Raw genomic sequence first — 26,419 nt, 5'->3', positions numbered from 1 at the left:
CAAACTGTTGGGCAACAAGTTGAAATGACACAGGTAGGTACTCCACATCTGACCCAGTTTTTTCTCCTGTGGACTCAAGAAAGAGTAATGGGGATCCAAAATAAATAACAAAGCTGATTGTCTGATCAGGTGTTGTTCCTCCTGCTGCCTGTCTACACACGCAACCAGGTTTTGGCACTGTTAAAGCCTCAATGGGACCCATTGAGGTGTGGACATGGGACCTCTGGGGGTGTCCTGTCTTGTCTGACAGGGCACTGCAGGTGAACCTTCTGAGTTCTGTGGGTTGTGAGGTGCAGCCTCTATTGATCGGGGCCGGTCCGGCACATCTTATGTGTGCTTGATCAGATCCGGATCTGAATTTTGAAATCAGGTGGACACCTTGAGCTTTATGCTTCATTCCACAGGCCATTCCTAAGCAGTTTTGCTGTGTGGGGCACATTGTCCTGGTGGGGAGGTTGGGACTTTGCCACTGAGGAAGGCTGTTGCTGTGAAGGGTCGTACTTGATCTGCAACGTGTTTGGATGGATGGTGCGTTTCCTTTAGTGTGTGGGGGACTGTGGGAGTTCTCCCTTGCCTTCTCAGAGAGCGAGTACAACAAATATAAAGGTATCTGTTTGATAATAATGCTAATGCTAATAATAACTGACAACAAAAGCAAATGCTAAAAACAATACATTTAAAAAAATAGATTAAAATGAGCCTTCGCCCATAGAGTCACTGGATTTGGCCCCAGCAACCTCCGCTCCACCTTGAAAAAGGTGGTATAAAGCGGTAACATCACCCACGACCCGCATGGAGAAAAGCGGAAGAAAACGAAACGAAACGAAAGATTAAAATGAGTCATTGGAATTTGTTTTTATTTTCCTGTGAGGAACTCAAAAGCTGAGAATTAATTGCTTGCTCTTCATCCCGCAGTGTGTTTTGCAGAAATTGGTCTGATGGTTTTCAACTAAATGTAGGTATTGTACGTTTCTGCAAACCACAGATATGTTAAAAATGAAATAAATTGACATTTCTACGATACATGTCATCACATTCACATTTCATGTATATGAGCTGACATTCACGTCAAGATGGAGGGGATGTCAGCGGCAGAGGACTCTGTTTCAGATGGTGTTTAAACAATTGTGTGAAACCACTTGATAGTTATTGCTATCAAAACAAGTTATCTTTACAAGATGTTGGGATAATTCCCAGCTGTGTTTGTAGTGCCAGAACCAAGTAAGCCAAAAACAAGAGCTTCTCCCAACACCAACCAGACCATAAGCACGGCATTGTCACAACATGATCATTTATTTTTCCCAAAACAAGCAAGCAAAAACAATATAACAAACAAATCCTGTTTCTTGTATGCCTCTCTTGCGCTGGTAAAAAAAACAATGTGCCCACCCAGGTGCATTCTGGTCCTCAATCTGCGTTCATACCTATATAATCTCCGTTGCCCAGTGCTACCCAATTTACAAAGAAAACAAAAAACGAAATAAGCTAAGCAAAACAATAATATTTACCTCAAATTACTAATAATAGAAAATAGTATCAGGAATTGAATCAAAATAAAACCATACTAATCAAACATTATCAATAACAAATAAATAATTAAATAGCTCCAACAATACTGAAAATTGAACATAAAGAAAAGTTGAGACATATGGTTCACAGTCGGATGTTGATTTCACTGCGCACGCTGTCGCCACCAGAAACACTCTCGTTGCCGTCAGCATCTGACAGGAAGCCGCTGCCTGTTGCGGCTGTGGGGATGTTGTGTTCAAGGTTGGTGATTCGCTGTTTCAGTCGAAGCTGGGATGAGTTGAACTCGCTCTGCAGACGGGCCAAACATGTCTGAAAACAAGGATATCACTGGTTATCAACATTACTGTGACACAGCAATAGTCTCGACAGCTGTAGTAGTTACGTAAGCATTCTGACCTGTAGCCGGTCCAGACTGCTTTCCAGCCTCTCCACCTTCTCCTCAATTTCCTCCCCTGCAGACACGTTCACTTCCTCCAGAAGCCCCTCCTTCTGCAGGATGTCCCGCCCCCTCTGCTCCAGCTGGGCCCTGGCGTGGGGGAACTCTTGAAGCGCCTCCATCAGGTCTTGTTTGGAAAGGCAGAACAGGTCGGAGTATCCCAGACTGCGAATATTAGCCGTCCGTCTGTTTCCCATCTTGCTGCCGCTGATGTTCAGGATGCTGATTTCTCCGAAGCAGCTTCCTGAGGTCAGAACAGCGAACTGTGTGACTCCATCCTCCCCCACCACTGCCAGCTGGCCATCTTTGATTATGTACATCTCTTTACCCACATCTCCCTTGGAAAAAGAGTCATAAGTTATAAAAAGTAAAAATTTCTTCTACTTACAGCAGTACTGTCAGTAGTTAGGTATAGCACTGGTATTAATGTAGGTTTAAGACATTGATTTACAGAAGATGTATGGATGAATATCATCTGATCAGCAGTGATAGGAGATACCTTATACTTTATTATCCATCGAAGGGAAAGCATATAGGCAAACAAAACTGAGCCAAGTATTGAACCTTGGGGCACACCAGATTAGAGAATTTTAGATAGGAAGGTGAAGTTGCCAACAGATACTGCGAAACTCCTATTAGAACTGAAGCCAGGTTGACCAAGTCTCTGAATCAAGCTACAGTGGTCCACAGTATGCATAGACATAGGTTATTACATCCATTACAATATTGCAGCATTAGCAATTGATAATACAGGATGTCCTTTAACATAGGAGGTAACACTAACCTTTCTACAGATGTAGTCTCCCGGACTGAAAACCTGCGGTCGAAGTTTTAATACCAATTCTACCAGGAGGCCTGCCTCACAGTCCTGGAAGATACGAACCTGTTTCCACAAAAACAAACACAAGACATCCAATTAGTTTTGACTGTTTGATGATAGGAGGCTTTGTGATGTAGATGACTTTACCTTCTTCAGGGTGTCCAGGTGAACATTAATGGCAATCTCAGCCCTCAGTTTGTTGGGCAGGCTCCTCAGCACCTCCTGTTCGTCTATCGTCTTCTGATTGGTCCAGAGGTAGTCGAACCAGCGGATGACGCGCTGCTCGAGCATCTTGCTCACATGTCGGAAGTGCATGTAGTGTTTCAGGGTGTCAACACGGCTCTGAAAGGTGGCTCTCGTGGCATTCATGTTGGAGATCATGGCTCCGACATTACCCACAATGGAGGCAAAAATCAGAACACCCACCTGGGAGAGAAAAAACATTATAAGATAGACTGGAATCCACATGGTTTAAGGCTTCTTTGGATATTTAAAGTAACATTGTATCAGTTAAGACTACACCATTGCTACGCGCTCACCAGAAAGTCAAATATCAGGAACAAATATTCCTCATCTCGAACAGGGGGAGGTGTCTCTCCGATGGTGGTCAGCGTCAGAGTGGACCAGTACAGACAGTATATGTAACTTCTGGTCAGGGAGCCAAACTCAGGATCTGATGCATTGGGATAAACCCAAGAATCAGAGCCCAGTCCCAGAACCTTGGAGAAGCTGTAGTATCCGCAGGCGTTCCAGTGGATGATCACTAGGATGTACAGCACCAGTTTACAGATGCGGAAAGCGTTGGGGCAGCCCGTTCGTGTCTCCGTGCGTTCAAAAAACTCAAACAACCGTGTCAGACGCAGCAGCCGGTTGAATCGAAGAAGAGGAGTGTAGCTGATTCCAACGGTCAGGTACAGGAGGTCAGTCGGCAGGATGGAGAAAATGTCGAGTTTACACTGTAACGTTCGGACGTATGTTTCCCTCAGACGCTGCACATCTTTCACCATCAAACCTTGATCCAAGAAACCTTCAAATACATAATGAACATAGATAAATGAATGAATGTAGGGTTATCCCATAGGACAAATGTATATATTTTCTTTTCATGCAGTAGTAGAAACTTGAATCTAGACTAGCAATGACCCAATTCTTTGAATATTAGCTGTAAATTCTCACTAAAGAGTTGAAGTCAGAACAGCCCTACTCTTGACTCATTTTTTCAGCACCTGTGTGGAGACGAACAGCTATGTCCAGGATATAGACGCCATCACAGATGTAGTCCAGTACCAGCCACACCAACACGTTCCTCATCTGCAGCTCATCAAAACAGGCTCTAGAGAAACAGATTAACTGACTTACAAATTACAAAATACATGTTATTTTTCCACATAGGTTGATGGTAAAAAGAGTAACTGGTGACAATGTGTGTACTGGAGGATGCAGGTAGCTAGATCGAACCCTTGGGCCTTTGCATAAAGAGAAGTGATCGTATCCCTACGCTGAAACTCTGACCCAAATAGATGATCTGCGAGCAACGAGATACAGTGTGAGGCCCAGTTGCGCTAATGCGTAGGGAGATGGAGGTTCTACGGTTGAGAAAATGTAGTGCCAATTACATGAAAGGGCGGTCTGACGGCGATGTAAGGTGGGCCTTGTTTTAGGTGGTTAAATTCGCTTTGCATCTGGACTCAGTTCACTGCAGTACAAAGCTGAACGTCTGGATGGAGCGGCTCTCTGCTTCTCTAAACTGAGGCTGCGCTGATCGGCAATTACGGTAGGGAACAGACCGACTATAGATATGTACTTTATATGACCTCACTTCAAAAAACCTGAACTATCCCTTTAAGCAAGATTGATAAGCGTGTTAAAGGTGCAGCATGTAAGGAAAATGGCCACCTCTTGAATCCATACTACACACAAACAGGGGCAGCATATCACCAGAGTTTCCGCTAACCGCTGCTAACTGTAGCTGCCATTACCTAGTTAGCTGAGTTAGACGTGTAGGCATCAGTCCAACTACCTGACTGGAGTACGCCCACACTATGAGTTCACACCACCAGCTTTGACTGCTGGTGCTAGCTGGTTAGCATGCTAACTTAAGCTGGATGTCTCTGCAACGCAATACATACTTCTTTGACGTAATGTCAATACTGATTCTTTTGGTAATTTTTAATATGTTTTTGAATGAAAGTGTAACACTTACATATACCACCTTTAATACTGAGCTGAAACAGTAAAGTAGGTTAGAAAAACAAAGAAAAATGAAATGAAAGTTGCTAAGACACCTCGTGAAGGTTCTACCCTCCACATACACTGACAGTATTCATTAGAACTTCCACTAGTATTGTTGTATAACGCAGTTATAGTTTCCTCACCTGACAACTAGCAGGGTCCAGTTATAAAACACAGCAACACCGATCACCATCAGCCAGTGGTAGTACATATCATCAGATGGTGATAAGACCACAATGTTACACTTCCTCCTCCTGACAGACAGTGACACAAACAGAAAGTCAGAGATCTTTATGTAAGGGTCAGTTGATGTTTTAATGTGTACGCATTTTTTCATTTTTTTTTTTTCCTCACGAGCTTCTGGAGTGTCTTGCTTCGTTATCTGCATCAGAGCCAGTGCGGCTGTGGCTGAACCTGCTGGGCGGGGCCTGCATGTCTGTGTTGGCGGGGCCCCGGAAACGTTCCAAGAAGGAGTCCGGTCGCTCCGTCTCCTCGTTCAAACTCTTCTGTGCCCATTCCCTCAGAGTCATCACCATGTTAACGATCCTTAGGACAGGTTGACAGATAAACGTGAAAGGTTTAAAATACAGGATGCCAATGATTTACACTGTCACATGGTGGAAATAAATGAGCTCAAAAAGAAATGAGAAATAAATCTAATTGTAGTTTAGTGAATTTATAAGGTGTCCTACCTGGACAGAGCACCTCGTCCACGAAAGGAATTCTGGGAATTAATGTCCCTCCTGTCAATGGCTGCCATTCTCTGAAGCTCAGAGGAAGTGTCATCACACATCGACTGTGCTCTAAACACACACACACACACACACACACACACACACACACCACAAATACATAAAAAGGATATCTCACTGACCACTGCGACAATGTCTATAAACTCCTTCTCCTACACAAAGGAGGGTAATAACCTTCTTCATATATTATATAGATTGAGCAGTGATGTCATAGGAGTACACAGTAGTAAAAATTGTCAAAAAGTGGAATTATGTACATATATTCATTATGAATGCATGTTTTATCCAATTGGGGGCAGTGCAACAAGCTGTAAACACATATTTGCATCACATGAAGTTGATAAAGTGAACCTGTTGGCCTATTTACACATCCGGCAAACACAGAGTCAGTATTTCTGCCTACCTAGTGAATTTAAGTCCAACAGTCAATTTTATTCAAGCTCTTTGATCGCCACCAATTATGAAGAAAAATATGGTGCCATTTGGTGCTTGGATGTTGTAATAATATTCAGCTGCCTTGTGCGGCATTACATCCCCCATTTCCACTGCATCCATGTTACAACACCACTGTTGTTTGTAGCATCTGCCCACTCAAGTGGTTGCTAATATCAATGTTGCTCACGCGAGCCAGCTAACGTTAAGGCAGTAGATGTTAGCCGCAGACTGTAACTCAGTCATTTTTACGTTTCTTTTATCCATAAACTAGCAACCAGCATGACTCTTGATGCTGATGAAACACAGACATCACGTGATGCCGACAGCGTTATACTATTGGCTCATAAATCTCATTAGAAGCTGGAACCAACTGTCAGAATTCTTACAGTGAGGTAAACAAAACAATAATTTACGACCTGACAAACATTTTCAGATTATGAACTATGATAATAATGTTTTTTAAGGAAAAGAGACGATGCAACTTTCTACAAGCTCTGTCGATGTTTTATTGTTTAGAAATGATCTGTGTTACATAAAAATGGTATCAATATGACCTTTAACATAAATAAAAGAGGTTGTTGTTGTAAATGATATGGCCAGTATGGATCTTTAATGTAACATTTAAAGGCACACTATGCAGGATTTGTTAGTTTCTGTATGAAAATTTTCACTCAAAGTTGGCACCATTGGTTATGGTATTAGGCACAGCCACAGTACATTTTTACGTAATTTGTGTGAATTCAGCTGAAGCGCCTGTTCGCTGTCTGCTCTGCGAGTGTGTCCAGCTATGACACACCAACCTGTAGCTCTTTACACAGACTGAACAGAGAGACGGAGACAGTGATGTAACCTGGACGCTGTTATTGGCTGGGGGCTGCACACCACTGCACAAACGTTTAGCCCAGAAACATCCTGAACACGACCAAATACTGAGAAAATAAGAAAATACCAGGCAGAGGGCAGAGTGATTGCACAAACACACACTGCCACTCACTTTACATTGTTATTCAGTAAAATCCCGTAAAGTGTACAACAAAAGTCTAAAAATGGACTTGCTGCCGTTGTCACAGTTCAATATCATTAGAAGTTCTACTTTTGACTATGTACAAATACTAGTAGCACACATACCTGCTTAGTGTGCTGTCAGCTCGGTCACTCTCCTCCTCTGTCCATGTTTTCACAGACAGCCTGTGTGAGTCCTGCACTGTACCTGTCATGCTACAGAAACACACCATCAGCACATTATCACCACACATACACACATATGCAGCACAGGAATCTGACACAAAAACTCAACTTCCCGTACACACACACAGTCATAGAACACACTTGTAAACGCTCACACACAGGGAGACTCGCTCAGACTGCCAAGCGCACACACACATGCAACGATGGACCCATAGTCCTAAAAAGGAAGGTCATCCAGTACGAGGTCATCCTGTATCAGGCATCACCACGGAAACCAGATGGCATAGCAACAAGCATTATGTGACAACAGATCATAATGGAGAGATGGAAAAATGTTCACTCAACGAACCTGATAAATGTTCCAGATCCAGCGTTACTTCAGTTCATCACGTTTAGTTCAGCTGCATCCCATCTCTGTCTGCAGGTAGACTCACAACACACCAATCATGAAACACAGAACAGTACTCATGTGAAAAGGATGGATGGGTGCAGTGAACAAATGTAACCGATCAAAAGCGCGATCACATGATACTTGACAAAAGCATCGTTTAAATTGCAAATTGTGTGTGTGTGTGTTTGTGTGCGTGCTCGCGTGTGTTCCTTTTCACCACTGAGCTCATCTGAATTCAAGAACCTTGTTTGAAGTGGCCTCTGAACTACAAGTGTGTCTCCTGATTACTGAGAGAGACGCTGTTTTTTATGCACACACCTGCACGGGAGAATTGAGACGTTGCATTTATGTCACAAACTGGGATTCTGATCCAAAATGCCGATCAGACCGAGCAGAGGAATAAACAGTTTGAGGGGGAATGTGTTGATATGTGCTCTGAGCGCTATCTGGTGCACACATGGTGCATTTAAGCGCGTGCAGGATAATTGCAAGTAATTTCCTTTAGAACTGAAGGTCACATGATTGGCTGAATTAGAATAAACGCGCTTCCAGCAGGCTCAACAGCTGCCTCTCGACACTGATTACAACCTGTGCTGGTTTTTTCTTGCTAATGTTGAGAAAAAGCTGTTATATTGAACCAGTGCACTTATCTATATTATATTGGCACCTGCAGAAATGATATGAAATGTGTTGCTTCTAGTAAGGAATTCACTGAGACTTGTCTCCCAATTTAGTTATCCTCAGCTTTACTGTGATTTATCGGCTTCAGCTCATTGTTTTGGTTTTCCAGGCTACAAACTAGCCGCTAACTTATTTTTTCAGCCAACTCTATTAAGTGAAAACTAGCTAAACAGCTTGATTGATTTACCTCAATCATGGCGGAGAGCAAATAAGCTAGAGGCAGACTGAAAATTGGACATTTGAAAAAAAGTCCAAATGGCTTGGATGGGTAAATACCCAACTGTTTGCCAACACGCTCGCCATCTCAACTTTATGGCAATAATTAATACTGTTTGGCAGTGGCGTGCACAGACTTTTTGAAGGGCAGGGGCGAAAAGAAGGGCACTTTAACGCGCGTTTTGGCTCCCAAGAGGGCACTTTAGCGCGTGTTTTGGCTCCCAAGAGGGCACTTTAGCGCATGTTTTGGCTCCCAAGAGGGCAGTTTATCATGTTTTAACCAGCCAAGGGGGCAGTTTAGTGTGTTTTGCCAACAAAGAGGGCACTTTGACACACTTTTCTGGCTCCCAAGAGGGCACTTTAGCACACGTTTTGGCTCCCAGGAGGGCACTTTAGCGCGCGTTTTTCAACAATTGAGCCACTTGCCCCCCCTTGTGCACATCACTGCTGTTTGGTATAAAACATACAGTGTTTACAGCTTATTACTGTGCCCTCAAGAAGCAAAAAAAAACAAACAATTCAGGGTCAAGTTTTCTATTGGCATCTGAACTAAAATCAGCAAGATAGCATTAGCAGTCTTTAATTATGAGAAATAACATAAATGCAGTCTATAAAATCTGCCTACTACATGTGTTGTATAAAACTGCTTTGTTGGGCAAATTAAATCCAATCATTAAAGGAATAGATCACAATTTAGGGTAAACTAATACTTGTTTGCTTTCTTTAAGAGGGAGAAAAGAAGGCAAATCGCATGTTAATGGAAGTATGTAAGTAGTAAGTTAGGATGAAATTAGCCTAGCTTAGCATAACCACTAGATGCAGGTGGAAAACAGCTTGCTGGCCTCAAAATTAAATTGAAAAGTGATGCGTAAGAGCAACTCTGAAGCTCACTTACATGCTGCATTTGATTGTTTGCAGTGAACAGAAATGTAAAAAAAAAAAATTGACAGTTGTTTCGTCCAAATGTTGAACTACTCCTTTAACCTCAAATGATTTAGATTGAAAACAATGAGGTGTGGAGCGATGGAGTCTTGAGTGTGCTACCAAATCATTTATGATTAAGAAATGAATTTTAGATATATTGAATTCATATTTCATCTGTTATGTGTTGGACCTTAACTTTTCGAAGGCTGTTTACTTGTATTCATTTCATTGAGATGTTTCTCCAAAATACTGAATATTAAAACATTGAAATCAAGACAAAATGCTGAAAAAGAATTCTCAATTGGCAAATTTTATTTTGTATTTGTTTCTAGTTGGCTTATTTAAATTACATTAATTATAATTACTGATAAAACATTTATCCAGGTGACATATGGTACATAAAAATAACTAAAATAAACAACACAAAACTCAACACAACACAGTTTATGAAAAAATGCTTTTATTTAACATTATTGATCCGATTGTACACACTGAATTTTCAAAGTATTGCTGTCATGTAAAGCTTTGTTGCAGTTGCATTCCAAGGAGCTGAGAAAGTCAAACAGCTGATTGGAAAAGTCTTTACTGAGAAACATTTGGGATAAAGAAAAAAAACACATCGATACTGGAATGTTGACATCAGCAGCAAGAAAACTGGATACCTAATCCACAAGTTTAACAAGACAAATTAAAGTTTTACAGTTACTTGTGTTAAGACACAAACTGCCAGTAATCTAGCACAGCTTTGGTCACATATAAAAAAGGCCCAAAGGTATTCAGTAAAGAATATTAGAATATGGCTTAGTTACAATAAATGCTCACACTGTGAATTGACTGGCACATTGGGAGACATAGCAGAACTTAGTCGGCATATCATGAGGTTGTGACACATGGGAAACTTTAAGGCAATGCAGCTGGAAAAATGTAAAGAGTAAACGGGGATCTCTAACCAGAGTCTAGTTACAAGTTAAAAACTAACCTTAAATGTTGAGAAAAAACACGCCTACCTAATAACTAAAATTGTTGTTGTCTTCAAGTGTTTCCCATGTATCACAGCCTTTACAATTAAAGAAACAAAACCTTGTATTCATTTAACAGGCTTATTCACACCTGTATTCATATCTAGGTGCAGGATGGGAAGTTGACTCACTTGAAGTGACCCAAACCAAAACTGAGATCGAGGAAAAACCCACAACCCCAAATATTTAGCACGTTATAGTCTCACTTCACTGCAAACTGTCCAACGGTTTAGAAGGTACTCATTTCTTTGAAGCTCTAACATCACTACTGTTTTTTTTTATGCTGTGTTTCGTTCATTTTTGTTTTCTAACCTTTGAGTGCAGTACATAATAATAAAGTGACACTTCTATCATTGCCAACAGTGAATGACCACTTAAAAATTAGCAGACAATTCATTCATGTTCACTCTCTTCATGTTTCATCCATTCAACCGAAGGAAAAGACAGTCTGTATTCAGTATGAGTGTGTGTGTATAACAAGTGTACGTGTGTCTCCTTTAGACCCTTTTCATGCCTCTCCCCATCAGGCAGGCAAAGATGGTCATCACCATTTTCTGGTTAACCTCCACCAAGTCCTCAGGCAGGGCGTAGACTTTGGCTCCAATCTTCCTCGCCATTGAGACGGCATACCTGGTGCAGGACAGGGTCTCAGTAAGGATCATGAAGCAACGCATTACATCTTTTATTTTCAGTAACATAGTTGTATTTTAAATATAAATGTCAAAATGTAAATTTATTTCAGTTCTATCATCACCCTTTCATCCACATAACTGAGGTCTATGAGTGTTACATTTGTAACCTTTTCATGACTGTTCTGATGATTTATGTCTAACATTGAATTAATTTATCAATTTTTTGTTTCTAGTTGTGTTGATTTATATTTGCTCAAAATGTCCCATTGCAAAGTAACTATTTTAACACAAGTAAAATATTTTTGGAGGAACATTAATCAAATGTTTTATAGAATTTTTTCACTTTGCTTCGAGTATCAAAAATCACAAAGATAAAAAGTATTTTTGCTCAGTAAATCACCTTTCTGATATGCTATTATCCACAAACAGTAAGTGTATAATGATAAGCTTTATAATAGCTTCCCTAGTGACACATTTTGGCTGTGTGTGGCACACTTTAATATCAGATGAAGCCAGAGTCTCCACAAAATGCGATTTATGTCTTTACAAAAGATTGTTTCTGTGCTGTAAACGTCCCACTGCATGCTCAGGGTTTAGACACAATCATAATGCTAACTAATAAACAGACAGTCAGAGAAGAACAGGAAGGTGAGTACTTGGCATTGTCCAGTTTGTCTTCATCTGACAGATCTTCTGTTTTAACCAGCTCGAAGTTCACACTGTTGGGCTGAAGGGCATCAATCAGCTCCAGAACTGGAATACTGGTACTGATCGATTTGTCCTGAACAGAGAGACACACACACACACACACGAGATCACACACTCCTTTGCTAAGGAAAGATTAAAACTTACACTTGCTCGTCAAACAATGATACTGAACACAGGGAGGCTCATTAAAAGGTCATCTAAAATATATGTGGGGTTAAAGTCACCTTAAAGCTTCTGATAGAGGAACTCTTGCCATTCTCAGACAAAGTCTTGTTGACCCATGAAATGATCAGATCATCTCCTGCAACTTCTCCTTCTCCAAGGAACTCCAGAACATTTAAAGTGTACCTGCATAAAGAAGATAGGGCAAATGTATGGTTATCAACAATTGAATCATATATATTGTAAATACAGTATTGAACCTCGGGTACATTGAAGTAGTTAAACAGTATTGGAGATTATTTTAAGGTACAACAGAATACCTCGCCATAATTACTGTAAATAACTGAACCATGATGACAGGCAGCCTCTGTCTCCCAATAATGTTAGTCAAATAATATGTTATGTAATAATTGTTTCCAATAAAACCCTTTGTCTTCAATCTCAAACAGGGAGCAATCTTCTCATCTTGCCCTCCCGGTGTGTTACTGGGTGTGCTTGTCTTCTCCACACTTCACTGACAGAAACTGGGAAAGTGTTCACTGTGTGATGTGAGAACAGCCCCCTCTCCCTGTTCAAACATCTGGAGTGTGAAGGCTAATGGCTTCGGTCCACTGCAAAAATAAAACCTTTTCTCTTGTTATGTGATTTAGAAGTTGTTTATGCCCTTCAACTCTTTCTGGCTGGATTATTGTAACTCCCTTTGACACTGGGATCAGCCAGGCGTCTCTGTCCCCCCCCAGAAATTGGTGCAAAATGCAGCTGCGAGGCTCCTGAATGGTTCCAGGACAAGTGACCATACTACTCCAATTCTAGTCATCCTCTACTGCCTTCCAGTACAGTTTATGATTGATTTTAAGGTTGTGCTGTTTGTGTATACAGCCCTAAATTGACTAGCTTCATCTTATATTGGAGACTCCAGTTCCACCCCAGCTCCAGTCAACCAGGGCGCGCCTCAAGGCTCTGTGCTTGGACCCCTCCTCTTCACCATCTACATGCTCCCCCTTGGTCAGATAATTCACAAACATGGTTTCAACTTCCATTCCTATGCTGATGACACTCAATTATATCTCTGCACCAAACCATCCACCCAGCTACCCGCACAGTCACTTGTCAACTGCCTGCATGATATAAAACTTTGGATGACATCAAATCTACTCAAACTAAACACCAATAAAACAGAGCTCATGGTTGTGGCTCAAGTCTGAAATCAAGGGATTCCACGCCATCTTTTCAATCACACATAAAATCCATCACAAAATCAGCTTTTTACCATCTCAAAAACATCTCCAGACTCCGGCCTTCCCTCTCCGCACATGTGGCTAAGACCCTCATCCATGCCCTGTAATGGAGTTCTGTCCGGCCTCCCTTCCAAAACCCTGGATAGGCTCCAGTATGTGCAGAACTCTCCTCCTGACCTATACATCTCTCCATTCCCTTGCCCCTCTATATCTGTCTGACCTCCTCCACCCCTACACCCAGTCTTGGACGCTGCGCTCATCAGGCACACACCAGCTCTCCATCTCTCACACCAAACTACAAACCCTCGGCGACAGAGCCTTCTGTGTGACAGCCCCCACTCTCTGGAACACTCTCCCAGCTGAAATCCACAAACTGACTTCTCTGGAGACTTTCAAACGACACCTAAAAAACCCATCTTTTTAAGGCCTACCAGCTCTAGATCCAGCCCCATCAACTCAATCAACTTTTCTATTACTTTATCTCATATATTTGTTCCACTTTGTTAAGTGTCCTTGGGTACCCTGAAAGGCGCTATATAAATTAAATGTATTATTATTATTCATTATTATATCACAGACCTCTTAAGCCCTCGCACTATATCCAGCCCCCTCAGATCGTCTGACTTGGCCCTTTTAGCTGTCCTTTTGTGTTATGTTCTTATCCACATATTCTGGCTTTGTGCAGAACTACAGAACAGCTGTAGGTGTTTCTAAACGTGCTTTAGAAAAAAAGAAACAACAGTTTTCTTCTTTTGCTCAGTTACAGTAATTTTTTTAAACGTCCCTGAAAAACCACCTCATGACTATGAGTAATGACTTATGACACCTGGCTCACCTCCTCATCAGCTGCCACACCAGTGCCAGAGTTAGAGTTTCATTTCCATCGTAGATGTCCTGTCCAGCAATTCCCACCAGGGAAAAGCCAGCTTTTTTCTTGCCCAGCTCCACAGCATAGTTACAGTTTTCAATCTGTCGAGCACACACAAAGTTAGTTTATTTTACAATCAGTGAGACTGAGTAAGAGACTCATACACAGTGTTTCCTCGACATTCATTTAGGAGTGGCAGCCCGCCACTCCTAAATCATAGCCGCCGCTCCCTCAAATTTCTTTTTTTAAATTGTCGCAAATACACCACTGCCGCATCATATCTCCACCTTCACAGCAGAGTCCTGCACTGGGTCGGGTGTCGCGAGTGCTGAGGTAAACTAGACAACTATCTTGCTCAGTATCTACTCTTTGGAGTAGATCCCCCCCACAAGAACTTACTGGTGCCATCGACGTTAATTACTCGTGAGAGCACGGCCTTGAAAGTGACATCATGTCAAGCACCCAGACACCAGGTCGGAGAGTCAGAGGAGTGTCATCTTGAAAAAAGGGCAACGACTCACTCGAGAAAAGGTAGACTTATTAGCTTAAGAAAACTTATAATAGATTTTATAAGTTCAATAGACATTTGCACAATATTGATGGCCAGCTAAGGTTACGCAACATATCGGTAGCTTAATTAATTGGGCCCGGTGCCAACTCAACTCAGTGTCGCTAACATGAGTAAACTAATTGATAGCATTAAGCGAATATATACACGTCATGATGTAACTGCTGATTGCATTTTCAGATGAGCCTGTTCAAATATTTCTCAAAGAAGAGAAAGACACCTGATGAAGATGACGCTAGTCAGGTATCATTAGCCTTTTACTGACTCAAATGATGATGGTTAGGTAAAAAAAAAAGTTAATTTTTTTCTACTACTGGCACAGAGCTTTTAATGAAAAATCATGTTACTTAATAATCTCTGAGAGCAAACAAGACAAATGAACAAAACAAAAACACACTTGTCTTCTTGGATACAGAAGCTATAAAGCTCAGCAGCTTTTACAAAAATATATATATAATAAAAAGAAATAAATCATTCTGTCATCTAAAATTTATGCCATTACTTTTGATGATGTTCTAGTTTTCTGCCGTGGTATCGTTTCAGTATCGATAGAGATATTTTAGGCAGGTATCGTACCGAAGTCATAATTTTGGTATCGTGACAACACTAGTTGCCTCCTGTTGAGTGGTTAAAACACCTGCATACATGTGGATGTATATAAATATTTTATCTTAATATGATTTACAAACATATATGATAGAGATGCAAAATAATGTCAGCACACAGTCAGTACTCCTCAATAGAGGCTTCAAAATAAAATACTGGCCTGGAAAGAACATTTTTGCTGATATGACAGGACGATAAGATGACACTTTAATTATGTGCACATGACCTGAACTGTTGACAAGGTCATTTCTTATCATTTTGCCCAGGGAATGGGTCAATTTTTAAAAGCATTGTATGTCTACATGTGCTAGTGGCAATCACAATAACCCCTAGATCCCACCGGGCCTGTCTCAGCTGCATTAAAACCACCAGAGCCCATCTATACAATGCTAAAGTTTCCACCGTTGCGCCCTGGCATGTCACAGTAACATCCCAGAAGCGGATCTGCTCAGCAGTGAATACACACCAAGTCTATTTCTGATAGAAGTGGACCACGATCACGTCAGTCTGCGCAGAGCAGATCGAGCAAGACAGGAAGTCAGACAGTGGACTGACATAGTGCAGCCGCTCAATTTTCAAAATTGAACATTTAAAACAGTTAAATTATTAAGTGATTTAACTGCGTAGTAGTACTCAACCCTGGTAGAAAGCACAACAAATCTCAAAAATATCTCAACAATATCAGGGAGGCATAACGCTCCACTTCTGAAATGCTTCCAGTTGGATATGAAGCCACACCGAGCACAGAACAAAACAGACTTGCACTTGCCAGGTAACAGATGTGCCCAGTGGAATTGAGGTAAGAGTATATGTGCATATATCAATGTTGACATCAACAACTGGCCAAATGAGTTGAAAACAATCTGCATATCAGATATCTGCAAAAATACATTATTGTGCATCCCTTATATATGAAAATAAGATTTCTACCATTTGAAAGACTCTTTTTCATTCATGTCAGGTCGCAAACCCATTTTATACATGAAACATTCTTCAGCAGTTTGTCAATTTACCTTTTTTAAATGTCCTCCTCCTCCTCTGAATGGAGGGTGGTTGACTTTGTTGTCCCAGTCCACCTCCACCTTAATCTTTTCATAAAGCTGGAGAATCACCATGGCGTCATGCAGATCTCTGCATTACGACACACACATACACAGGGGCATGTAAAGAACTAGTGAATTGTGGCTCAGCATGGCAACAAACAGCAGAAATGATGACTGCAGCAAGCGAGAGAGACTGACCCGTAGATATGGTGAACATTTGGACGCACTCCGAGAGAGTTCATCCAGTTCCTGAACGTTCTCTCCTCTCTGGTCTCACCTCGAGGGAGACAATGATGGAGGAAGATTAGCTTCACACACACACACACACACACACACCACAACCACCACACACAACCACCCACACACACACACACACACACACACACACACACACACACACACACACACACACACAGGACCACACTGGAGGGTTTTAATGGACATTTGGGAAAGTATGTGTGTGAGAGAGAATATTCATTGTTGCTCACTTTGCAGGTTCCAATCTTCGTTCTCTGGTTTGGTGAGTGCCGGGTGTTTGTTGAACAGCGTGGCTACAAAGGCCATGTTGAGCTTTGCATTTCCACACACGACATCGGTAGCAGTTACAAACTGCCGGCAGCCAAGACGGTCGGCCTGTACCAGCATACACTCTGCTCTCTTCGTAAGATCATTCTCCTGGTGACACACACAGGTTTACATTTGTTAGGGAAAACAGGCTCTCGTTTCATTTGGGATGGAGAACATCATTTAAAAAAAGTGCCTCAGACACTACATTACATTGCAAAACATGCCTGATCCAGATTCAGGTTGCATTTATGTATACATTTCTTACTAAGACATCATCCTCATTATAGCAGATGTCAGTTTTTACAGAAGTGTAAACTGTAAATCTAACTTTATATGGAAAATAAAAACACTATGTCGGTATGAGATTGGCTGTGAGGAAAACATTCCTGAAGACAACAGTGACATTTAATACACACCAAGACGGTGATATGACATGTAAAACGATTACATAGGTAGACTTAATTAACCTAATCATTATCATAATGACTCACTAAGCTATATCACCCAATGCAACTTCGTAAAGAAATTTGGTCATGATATGAAAAATACAAGGAGGAAAAGGGGATTTAAATTGTGAATACTGAAAGCAATAGTCCGTCTCATTATCTTTGCAGAGTCAGAACAGTATCATGATCCTAATATGGTCCTAAAGGAAGCAGGAAGACTGTCAACAGGAAGAAAATCAGCCTCTGATAGTGAAATGCAAAGTGTGTGTGTTGAAATCCTTTAACAAAATTCTCAGAGTGATCACTCAATTAAGTCCCAAATTCATGTCTTGCTTGACCAATTTTCTACCAGTTTTGTGTCACTGCATTGTTGGTAAAATATGACCGCCTGCATCCAGAGTGACCCATTCTCTTGCCTGCGAAAAAAAGGGCCACATGCTGTCATCTAGAGGATTTTAGGGCTGCTGTATCAATTAAAGATTGTTGTTCCACATTTTTGCATGCCTGCATCTACGGACACAAGGAGTATAGAGTAAGACTGAGAGGGCTGCTCTCTCTTTCTTTCTTGGCCCAAGTGAGTTGCATCGCAGCAAACTCTGGTCAAACTGCCTAAACTTGCCAGTGGTGATAAACTATAAACCAAGATTCTGGTGGTTTCAGCTGCAAGAGCCAAAGTTCATGATCAACACAGAAACAAAGCTCTGCCCAACTCCAAGTATGTCTGTGTTTATTGATCTGGTGTAGCTCAGTGCTATCATGGTCCTTGGTCATGGTCCTGTTTTATGCGTTTTCTGGGTTTTGTGTTGTCTTTTGCTCCGTTTCCCTCCTGTGTTCTTGTGTTCCTGTGTTCCTTCCCAGCCTGCCTTTCTCCACACATCTGCCCTGTATCACCTTTGTTACCCCAGCACTGTTCCAGGTGCTCTTCCCAGCGTATAAGCTCCTTCCCTGCTCTCTTGTTTTTCGCCTACTCATTACCCTCACCTGTGTTTCTCCGCCTCTCTCCCCCTCTCTCCCCCTGCACCTCATCCCTTTGATAGTTCGGTTTGTAAGTGCATTCTGGGTGTTGTAAGTTTTCTACCGTTTGAGCAAAAAGGAATACCGCAGCCATTTCGTCTTTGTACTGCATAGACAGCCCAGTTTGAGGGCCATCGTTACTTCTCTTAGTTGTATCTGACTAAGATAATACAGAACAAATGGAATATGAAAAGGTAAACAACATGAAAGTGCATTACACTTCGCAGTCTTAGGATAAAAAGTTGCATATTCAAGCCATAACTCCATGAACTCACATAAAGCCCAGTCATGTCGACCTCAACCCGTGGAGCGTCCTCTTTGCTGCCGTCCGGAGCGATCTGCTCGAGGAGGTGGAAGTACGCCTTGGAGTCCTGCACATACACAGATAGACACTTAGTGAAATATGACATAATATCAAACTACACTGATGGTTATTCCCACCGCAAGAGTCAGATTTATACTCCTCTTTGTTGGATTTGTGGGAGTCAAACTGTTGCATCAAATACCACAATATGTAACTTGTTGCATAATAAATAGCTAAAGAACTAAGCTGTCTGTTTAATTTTAATCAGGGTTTCAGTGGCAATATTGTAAGAGGTTCAGGCACCAACATTTCTTTACCTTAATATCTCCAGAAAAGTTTGATATGGACATTCCAACTTTCTTTAAATGGAAATTGGCCCAGCGCAGCAGCAGCTCCTCAGGACTGAGCTTCATCAACTCTTCCAGACTCTCCCCTTCCTCTAGCAATGCTGCTATAGCTGCATACAGAAACACAAGCATGTGGCATAATGATTAAAGCTAAATATGTTTGTAGGAGAGAGGTTATATCTGCATGCTATAAATTTTTTGTTCTGTTGTGAAAGCATGTCTGTGTGTGTGTACATACCTTCATTGCGGCTCAGCTCAATGTCTGCAAACAGTCCTATCTTGATAATCTGCCAGAGGAGGCCGAGCACCAGGTGAGGTTTTCCCTCCTTCAGGTCTTGAGCTCCGATATTGACGACCTGGCAGCCGATGGCAGAGGCTGAGTTCAGAGCCAAGTTCAGATTCTCCTGTTGGAGGAAAACAGATGTTCAAAGTCAGGAGGAAACAACCTAAAAAGGTGATGATACATGATAACACTGCTTATATAAAACTGTAAGTTCCATCCCTGTGATATTGTTTGCATACAGAGACATACACCTGTCCACCAGCTGAGAAACTGACTAACCTGTATGGTGAAAGGTGTGAGTTTCTTTTTATTGATAGTTCTCTCATCAATGGTGTCAGGAACAGAGAGGTTGATGAGTTTGCTGCAGAAGTACAGATGATATCGAAGTGAGTGATCAACACGCCTCAGAGCATGATTTACGTGCTTTTATGCTGCTGGTAAGATTTTTGTCAAATTCGCCTCGGTAATATTCACCAGAGCACGATGCCGTCTGCTACCGCTTTGAACAGAGCTTCGGTGCTGGGGTTGATGGGCAGGACTCCCTGACAGTCTGGGTCCTTCTCCAAAGACGAGTTGATGTAGTTGGCGAAGGCAAAGCGCTCCTGCTCTGAAATACAGTGAAGTCAAGTGTCAAGTTCTTTCCGACTTAGATACTATTGTACAGGGAATCCTGACATATAGTCATATAGCTATTATTTTTACTCTGTAATTAGACAAGTTATGTTGTTTACTAACCAGAGATCGAATGTTGAGTTCCTTCACTAGAGATCTCGCTCGTGCCCCCGATGGCTACGATGCCTTCCTTTTTGTTGAGCGCTTTCTTGAATTGTTGAGCATACTTCTCGTTCTTCAGGTCCTGGTAGATCTGAATGTGCACATAAAAACACACCTGAGTCAATTTAATTCCAATGTTTGTTAAGATAGTAATTACAACTTTTGGTTTACTACTCTGTCAATCAGTTAATTTGTCACTTGTTATTTAGTCACTGACCATACATCAGTAACCAACCGATTAAAGTCTGGCCAGTTATCCATTCAGATAGTCGGTCAGGTAAATAGGTAAATATCAATCAACCATTATTTATTTAGTCATCAAAAGACAGTTAGTAAGCTGTTAGTAAAGATGTGAGTTGTGGTTTAGTTAGTTAGTCATTACGTCAGTCAGTCAGTTAGTTAGTTAGTTAATTAATGTTACCTACAGCCTTGAACTCTTCCAGGTCGATCCGGCTGTCGTTGTCTTTGTCCAGCTTCTGAAGGAGTTCTCTGATCTGGTATCCAGCCATAGGACAGCGCACCTCTTGAAAGAGATTACTGAGTTCTTTGGCACAGATGTACCCGTTACCATCGACATCTTGAGAAGTTGGGTGGAGGCAGCAGGGACAGGGAGGGGGGGGGTGTTAAAGCAATGTATTATTTGGAGCCCATGCTGTTCTTTTCTATTTGTGATTGATCCAACATTATCAGGATTTGGTCCGTACTGGGTTATTTAATCTTAAACTTAGAGACTTTATCAAAGTATGGGTTACAAACCCAAAGAAAGAAAGCCAGGGGACAGTTAGCTTAGCTCAGCATAGACATCAAATTTGCACAGCTGTTTTTGGTCCAGTTAGCTGTATTTTTTTTAACCTTTGGTTAAAATACAATTGTCTTTAAACTAAGCGTACCATCTCCTAGCCTCTTCACATTTGTCACTCAGATATAAGAGTGGTATCAGCCTTCTCCTTTCATTCTTGGCAAGAAAAAAACATTATCATATTTTCCAATATGGCAAAACATTCCTATATAACTCAAATACCTGATCTGTGGGTGTATCAAAAGGTTTCATTTCTTTCCATAACCCCAAAGAGAAACATCTGTCTGTCAGATGGAGCACGCACAGTGTATGAAAACATGTGTTTGTCAGCTGCTTGACCTCTCTTCAAACATGATCGACTACTATATCACTGATGGCTCTGTGTCCACTCACCCACTTTCTGGAAGCCTTCTGTGATCTCCTCCATCTCCTCAGGGCTGACTTTTGTTGACATCTTGACACCTTTAAAAAAGAATGGCAGAACACAAGACTAGGCAGCATTTAGGTACTTATTTCTCTTGCGCTCCAGAAATCATCTAAAGTGACCAGTTTATGACCAGATAATTGTTGTTTGCGAGCTCAAATTACTGTTAGTTCTTTAAAAGAAATAAGTCAGCAGTCGGCCCATAGAGTGGCCAGGTTTTATTCCAACCTGCTGTCGTTTGCTGCATGTCTTCCCCTCTCTCTCTGTCCCCCATTTCCTGTCCTATTAAAATAAATAAAGGATGGCTCGAGGCCCTGTTAGCTTGGTCTCTGAGATGATGGCATAAAGTGTATATCATTTTATTTATTGGTGAATGCTTGGTTCAGCCTGGAGCAGGGTTACAGCTCTAAAACACTACAGCTCTGTTTACTCAGCCAGGGAAATAGACAGTAGCCTGATCTATTTTACAAACCCATTTAGCATTTCAGTTATATCAGCACTGAGACTCTTATAACATCTTATGGATTAATGTAGAATGCGTGATGTGATATGACTAATGGAGTCGTGTAATGGAGGGTAAAAAGGCTTGTAATATAGCTTATGCAGACGTATGGATGTTTAAAATATCTCTCTTGAATAAAAAAGGTATTAATTGATCCACATATTTACATCCACCATAGCCGAGAGGTGGGGATGGGCCATTTGGTGAAAAAAATAATATCACAATGTTGAAAATGGCTAATAGTTTCTCCATTTATACCATTCGAACACCATTTTGCATTCAGGATAGTTCTTTTTTGGCACAAGCGCCTCATCCTCCATGTTGCTCACTATGACTGACCAAGGAAGAGCCACGTAAAGTAATTTGTCCTGTCGCTCACATCCATCTATCAGTCTGTTTGAATTGTGTGGATGTGCTAGTCAATGAGGCTATGCCTGAAAAGGACACCTGTGGACACCTTCGAGATCTATCACCACATGGAATCATCAGATCGCCCACCCCTCCTGAAAGGTTAATGAATCTCTTCACCCATCCAAAAGAAAGAATACCTTTCCACTTGCAAATGACAATCATAATGATTATAACCAATCATGGATAGAAGCAGCTTCCACATGGCTTCTAGTAATATAGACAGCTGAGATCTCTGCCTCTCTACCGCCCTAATACAATGGAGGTGAATGGCATCAGGCTACTCAAAAAATAATCACAAAAAAGGTAAGCAACAGACACAGTCAATTATTTTCTGTCCGTACTGGTTCATTTCATTTGAAGTGAGCTAAAATCTCAAAACTTCCCCAAATGCATCCAATTCAGAAATGTATTGTGTGATCTGGGCAAGCTGACCATTAAATACCACCAACAACGCTAATGAAATAAGGCAGCAGCTGAATATATCTATTTATGCCGTCAGTAAAAATAAATAAATCCTAACAAATCTTGACCAGGACATTACTTTCTGTAGCAAAAAGCAGAGCTCTGTAGTCGCTTCATCACACAATAAATCACATAATGTTACAAGAAATATTGGCCTAGAAATACAGTCTTAGCAGTACATTAAGAGATAGCTAGATTAGCCTGTATATGACTTTATATGATTTAGTCCGAGAGGGAGAGAGCTCTCTGCGGCAGAAAGCACAGCCCTGTTAGCTGAGACAGTGTGTCAACTTGATGTATTACATCCACAGACAATCAATACAAGCCTGGGCAGCCAAATCCATTCAGATAAGTCAGGCATTACAAGCCTGAGATGTGGCATCTAGCTCCAAACATCATACGGAAAAGGAAAACTGACCATCTCATAGCGGTTAGATGAATATAACTAAATTATATTGTTTTCTATTCAGACATCCATCAAAAGATCTGATGAGAAATCCAGATCCAACTTGGAGAGATGAATGATGTTTGTCAGTCTTTCACTTGTGACTCTGAGAAGACGTCAGCGAGCTAAAAAGATCCCCTTAAAGTTGTTGCTCTTGACCCTCTGGATTAACTCAAATCACCTTTCAACACCACACCATCAGTAGTGCTCTCTGGTTGTCTTTGAAAATCTCTCACATGCGACACGATCGTGTTACGGCATTGGCAAAAAAAAACAAATAGGCTCTGCTCCTGTGGCTTCCACATGCAAATGCACTGGTTGCATGGTTGGTCAGATACTGGCACGCAATCACAGGGGCCATCATATACGTGTCTACAAAAACACTCCGAAGTGTGCCTGTCACACCGATGACATATGACTGAACATCTGTTATCTGTTCCCTTTGAATAAAGAATGGAGATGTATTCTTCTTCATGCAAAACAATCCTGTACACATAATACAGATGGTAATAAAAGTCATTTTGGGGGGCATTTTTTGGTTAATTGTAAATGCATTAAACTATGCTATTAAGCTATGTTTGTAATCTTTGAACATGTTTGTGTTTGGTGTTTCTGCAAATATCGTCTTTTTAACTTAAACCCTTTCAGTGTGAACAACACGGATCATGCAGGAGAGAAACAGGAGAAAAATATACTTTTACCGCCACCAGATGTCACTACTACAGGAAGAGCAGCCCTTCATGTGGGAGGATTTACAGGTTTGTCCTTGCTATGTTTTCTGGGTTAGATATAGAGGTAAATCAGACATCTGGATATGTCTTTGTTAATCATAAAATCCCCGGAATATGTTTCCTACATTACATGATCATACGTAGCATGTCTGGGAAGTACTGATCAGCTACCTGCAGCTACATGGTGAAGAAATGTCAGCTAATAGAATTCAAGATTTAAATTGTTTTTCCCGGTCCTTTACCAGACATATATACAGCACCCACGTGCACTGATTAAAGAAGCAACATAAGTAAGACATCTGGATAAAATCTGGTTAAGATATGGTTGATTGACTCGATGACCCTGCAACGTCTGGAGGCAATTTTGTCCTCAAGATTTTTATTCATCCAGTGATGCACATGGCTGAAGGAGTGTCCCTGATGGATTCCACTCACACACACATACACACACACACACACACACACGCACACACACTGTATATCATGACTATGCAGTTCATGTCATTCATCCTGACACATGGCTGCTGCACTGTCTGCCAATCACACTACAGTTTTATACCTTTACCACATTGAGGAAAAAGAGCAACATTATGCTATACTGATTTAGAAACAACCACAAAACGTCTCATATAAACTAAACTGACCATGCAGGATTGTATATTATACACTGCAAATGAATATAAATCAAATTTTTTCTAATCTTGTAACCTTTGGATGGGTCGAGCTAGCTTAAAGATAAATGGGACTCTCAATAATAAATCAGCTAGCATACTGCAAAAAAAAAAAAGAAAGTCAAATAGCATTCATAAAAACATTTTGATGTATTGATAAAAATGGTGAAAATTGCATTTTTAGTCGTGACTATCATTAAATATCATGAATTGGAATTTATAATGTAGGATGAAATTCCTGTTTCCAGCGGCAGAAGTCGCTTTTAAACGCGTGTCACACGCTTTAACCCTGAAACACACTGTGCATTTTAACCTCTGTTAGCACATTTCTTGACTTGTGTCTCTACGTCCCTGAGATAATAGCACTGAAGTGTATTTCTCGCTGAATGGGGGACCAGCACACGTGCCGCAGTGACTTATAAATCCCGTCCTCTGCTCTCCGGTCAGCCCGACACAATGACTTCCCCTCCTCACTCTGGAGAAAACGCCCTAAAAACGCTCCTTCGTCTTACCTGAAGTCCGCTGCTGCAGTTCAGTAATACCACCCGGGGAATGTGTCTCTCTGTCGGCCCCTCGCTGCTCCTCCGTCCCGTTTTCATCGGCTGACACCGCCCGGCAGGGAGAACCGCTCCGCCCCTCCGCGCCACCCCCTTCACAACCGAGCCTCCCCCAGCGTCGCTGCCCTCTGCAGCCGTCACGAGCAGTTAGCGAGAGAAACACCGACATGTTCAGTGGAAGCCCACATCCAACAGCACTGCTCTTACACAGGGGACAACAGCTTATGTTTGCTCATTGATATTTACCTAAATTTATCCACTAATATAACGGGAATCTGTAGTGTTTTGTTTTTTTTAAACAGATCAGATTATGGCAAATTGTTATGCTAATGCTAAACAAAAGCTCACTAGCTTAATTACCCAAAGTGTAGGCTAGTACAATTAACGGGTTAAAAAGGGCACTTTTCAGCCATGGTTTGCTACTTGATAAGATAAAATTAGAAAGAGAATGAAGAGGGGCTATATGAAAACTGAAGAAAAAATATATATATTAGGTTGTTTAAGATAAGTGTAGTTTATGACAGGCTAGTATAGAGTGGAGTTGTCTGTAGTTCTAAAACCCAGAAAGCAGTTAGCATTTAGCCAATTCCCTCATCTCAATGTCAGTGGGTTTTTTCAATTGTTTTTTTATGGTTAAATGCCTGAAATAAGATCTGTGGTTACCACAGGTTTAACATATTTACGAGTTTTGTCTACGACATAGCATACACCATAAAATGTCTCACAATTTGATGAAAAAACACTTTCATAAATTGGTGGTTGCTATCAATTGGTCAAATGCCAACGTGTTTTGGTCATTTTTCGTTTGTTTTTTTTGCAGGGTAGCACTAGCCTATATAAGCTTGATTAGCCACTCTTTGAGCAAGGTTCCATTCAGTTTAGTACTGCATTGTCCCTCTGAGAGCCTCGCCCATCTGTCACAACTGCAGATAAGCCTGAGGAACTCCAACTCAAGTCTGGAGCACATCTGCGGACTCACTGTGCGGTCACACATGCCACTGTGGTTAATAGTCTCTCTTAAGACGCAAAATGATATGACCTGTACATTTTGTATAAAAGCCTTTCTTTACAATAGCAGTTGAACATGAACATGTCAACCAGAGATTAAACATGTGTTACCGCCTGTTAAAGTAGGTTCAAATGTGCTCAAATAGCAACAAGCAGCAGATTACTGATTATTCATTCTGCAAACATGCTTTATCAGTGAGTGCAATTTAGTGGTTTGGTGTCAGA

At 41.3% G+C, this 26,419-nt stretch overlaps 2 protein-coding genes across 3 annotated transcripts; both read right to left on the bottom strand.

Moving 5' to 3' along the window:
* Positions 1 to 830: 830 nt before the first annotated feature.
* Positions 831 to 8,008, bottom strand: LOC115568450 (cyclic nucleotide-gated cation channel-like). Of its 2 annotated transcripts, XM_030395738.1 has the most exons (11): positions 7,743 to 8,008; positions 7,334 to 7,423; positions 5,711 to 5,821; positions 5,373 to 5,564; positions 5,162 to 5,272; positions 4,013 to 4,119; positions 3,326 to 3,813; positions 2,934 to 3,212; positions 2,751 to 2,849; positions 1,927 to 2,304; positions 1,654 to 1,839 (listed from the first exon to the last, which is right to left on the bottom strand). In XM_030395738.1, exons 2-11 carry the CDS (start codon positions 7,420 to 7,422, stop codon positions 1,654 to 1,656), a joined length of 2,040 nt encoding a protein of 679 aa, XP_030251598.1. In that variant the 5' UTR covers position 7,423; positions 7,743 to 8,008. The 2 variants fall into 2 exon arrangements, with proteins under 2 accessions (XP_030251597.1, XP_030251598.1); XM_030395737.1 differs by lacking the exon at positions 7,743 to 8,008 and having other exon boundaries at positions 831 to 1,839; positions 7,334 to 7,541.
* A 2,040-nt stretch (positions 8,009 to 10,048) lies between these two features.
* Positions 10,049 to 25,370, bottom strand: LOC115568982 (plastin-2-like). The gene is made up of 16 exons (XM_030396789.1): positions 25,142 to 25,370; positions 21,377 to 21,445; positions 20,610 to 20,761; positions 20,146 to 20,275; positions 19,885 to 20,017; positions 19,690 to 19,771; positions 19,366 to 19,531; positions 19,098 to 19,237; positions 18,752 to 18,847; positions 16,938 to 17,124; positions 16,648 to 16,726; positions 16,420 to 16,537; positions 14,200 to 14,333; positions 12,189 to 12,312; positions 11,913 to 12,037; positions 10,049 to 11,254 (listed from the first exon to the last, which is right to left on the bottom strand). The coding sequence occupies exons 1-16, from the start codon at positions 25,353 to 25,355 to the stop codon at positions 11,122 to 11,124; spliced, it is 2,082 nt and encodes a 693-aa protein (XP_030252649.1). The 5' UTR covers positions 25,356 to 25,370; the 3' UTR covers positions 10,049 to 11,121.
* Positions 25,371 to 26,419: the final 1,049 nt, after the last annotated feature.

The sequence above is a fragment of the Sparus aurata genome, chromosome 18, assembly GCF_900880675.1.
Source record: "Sparus aurata chromosome 18, fSpaAur1.1, whole genome shotgun sequence".
NCBI lineage: Eukaryota > Metazoa > Chordata > Actinopteri > Spariformes > Sparidae > Sparus > Sparus aurata.
Note: the sequence above shows the minus strand (reverse complement) of the source record. Positions and strands in the feature narration are given on the sequence as shown.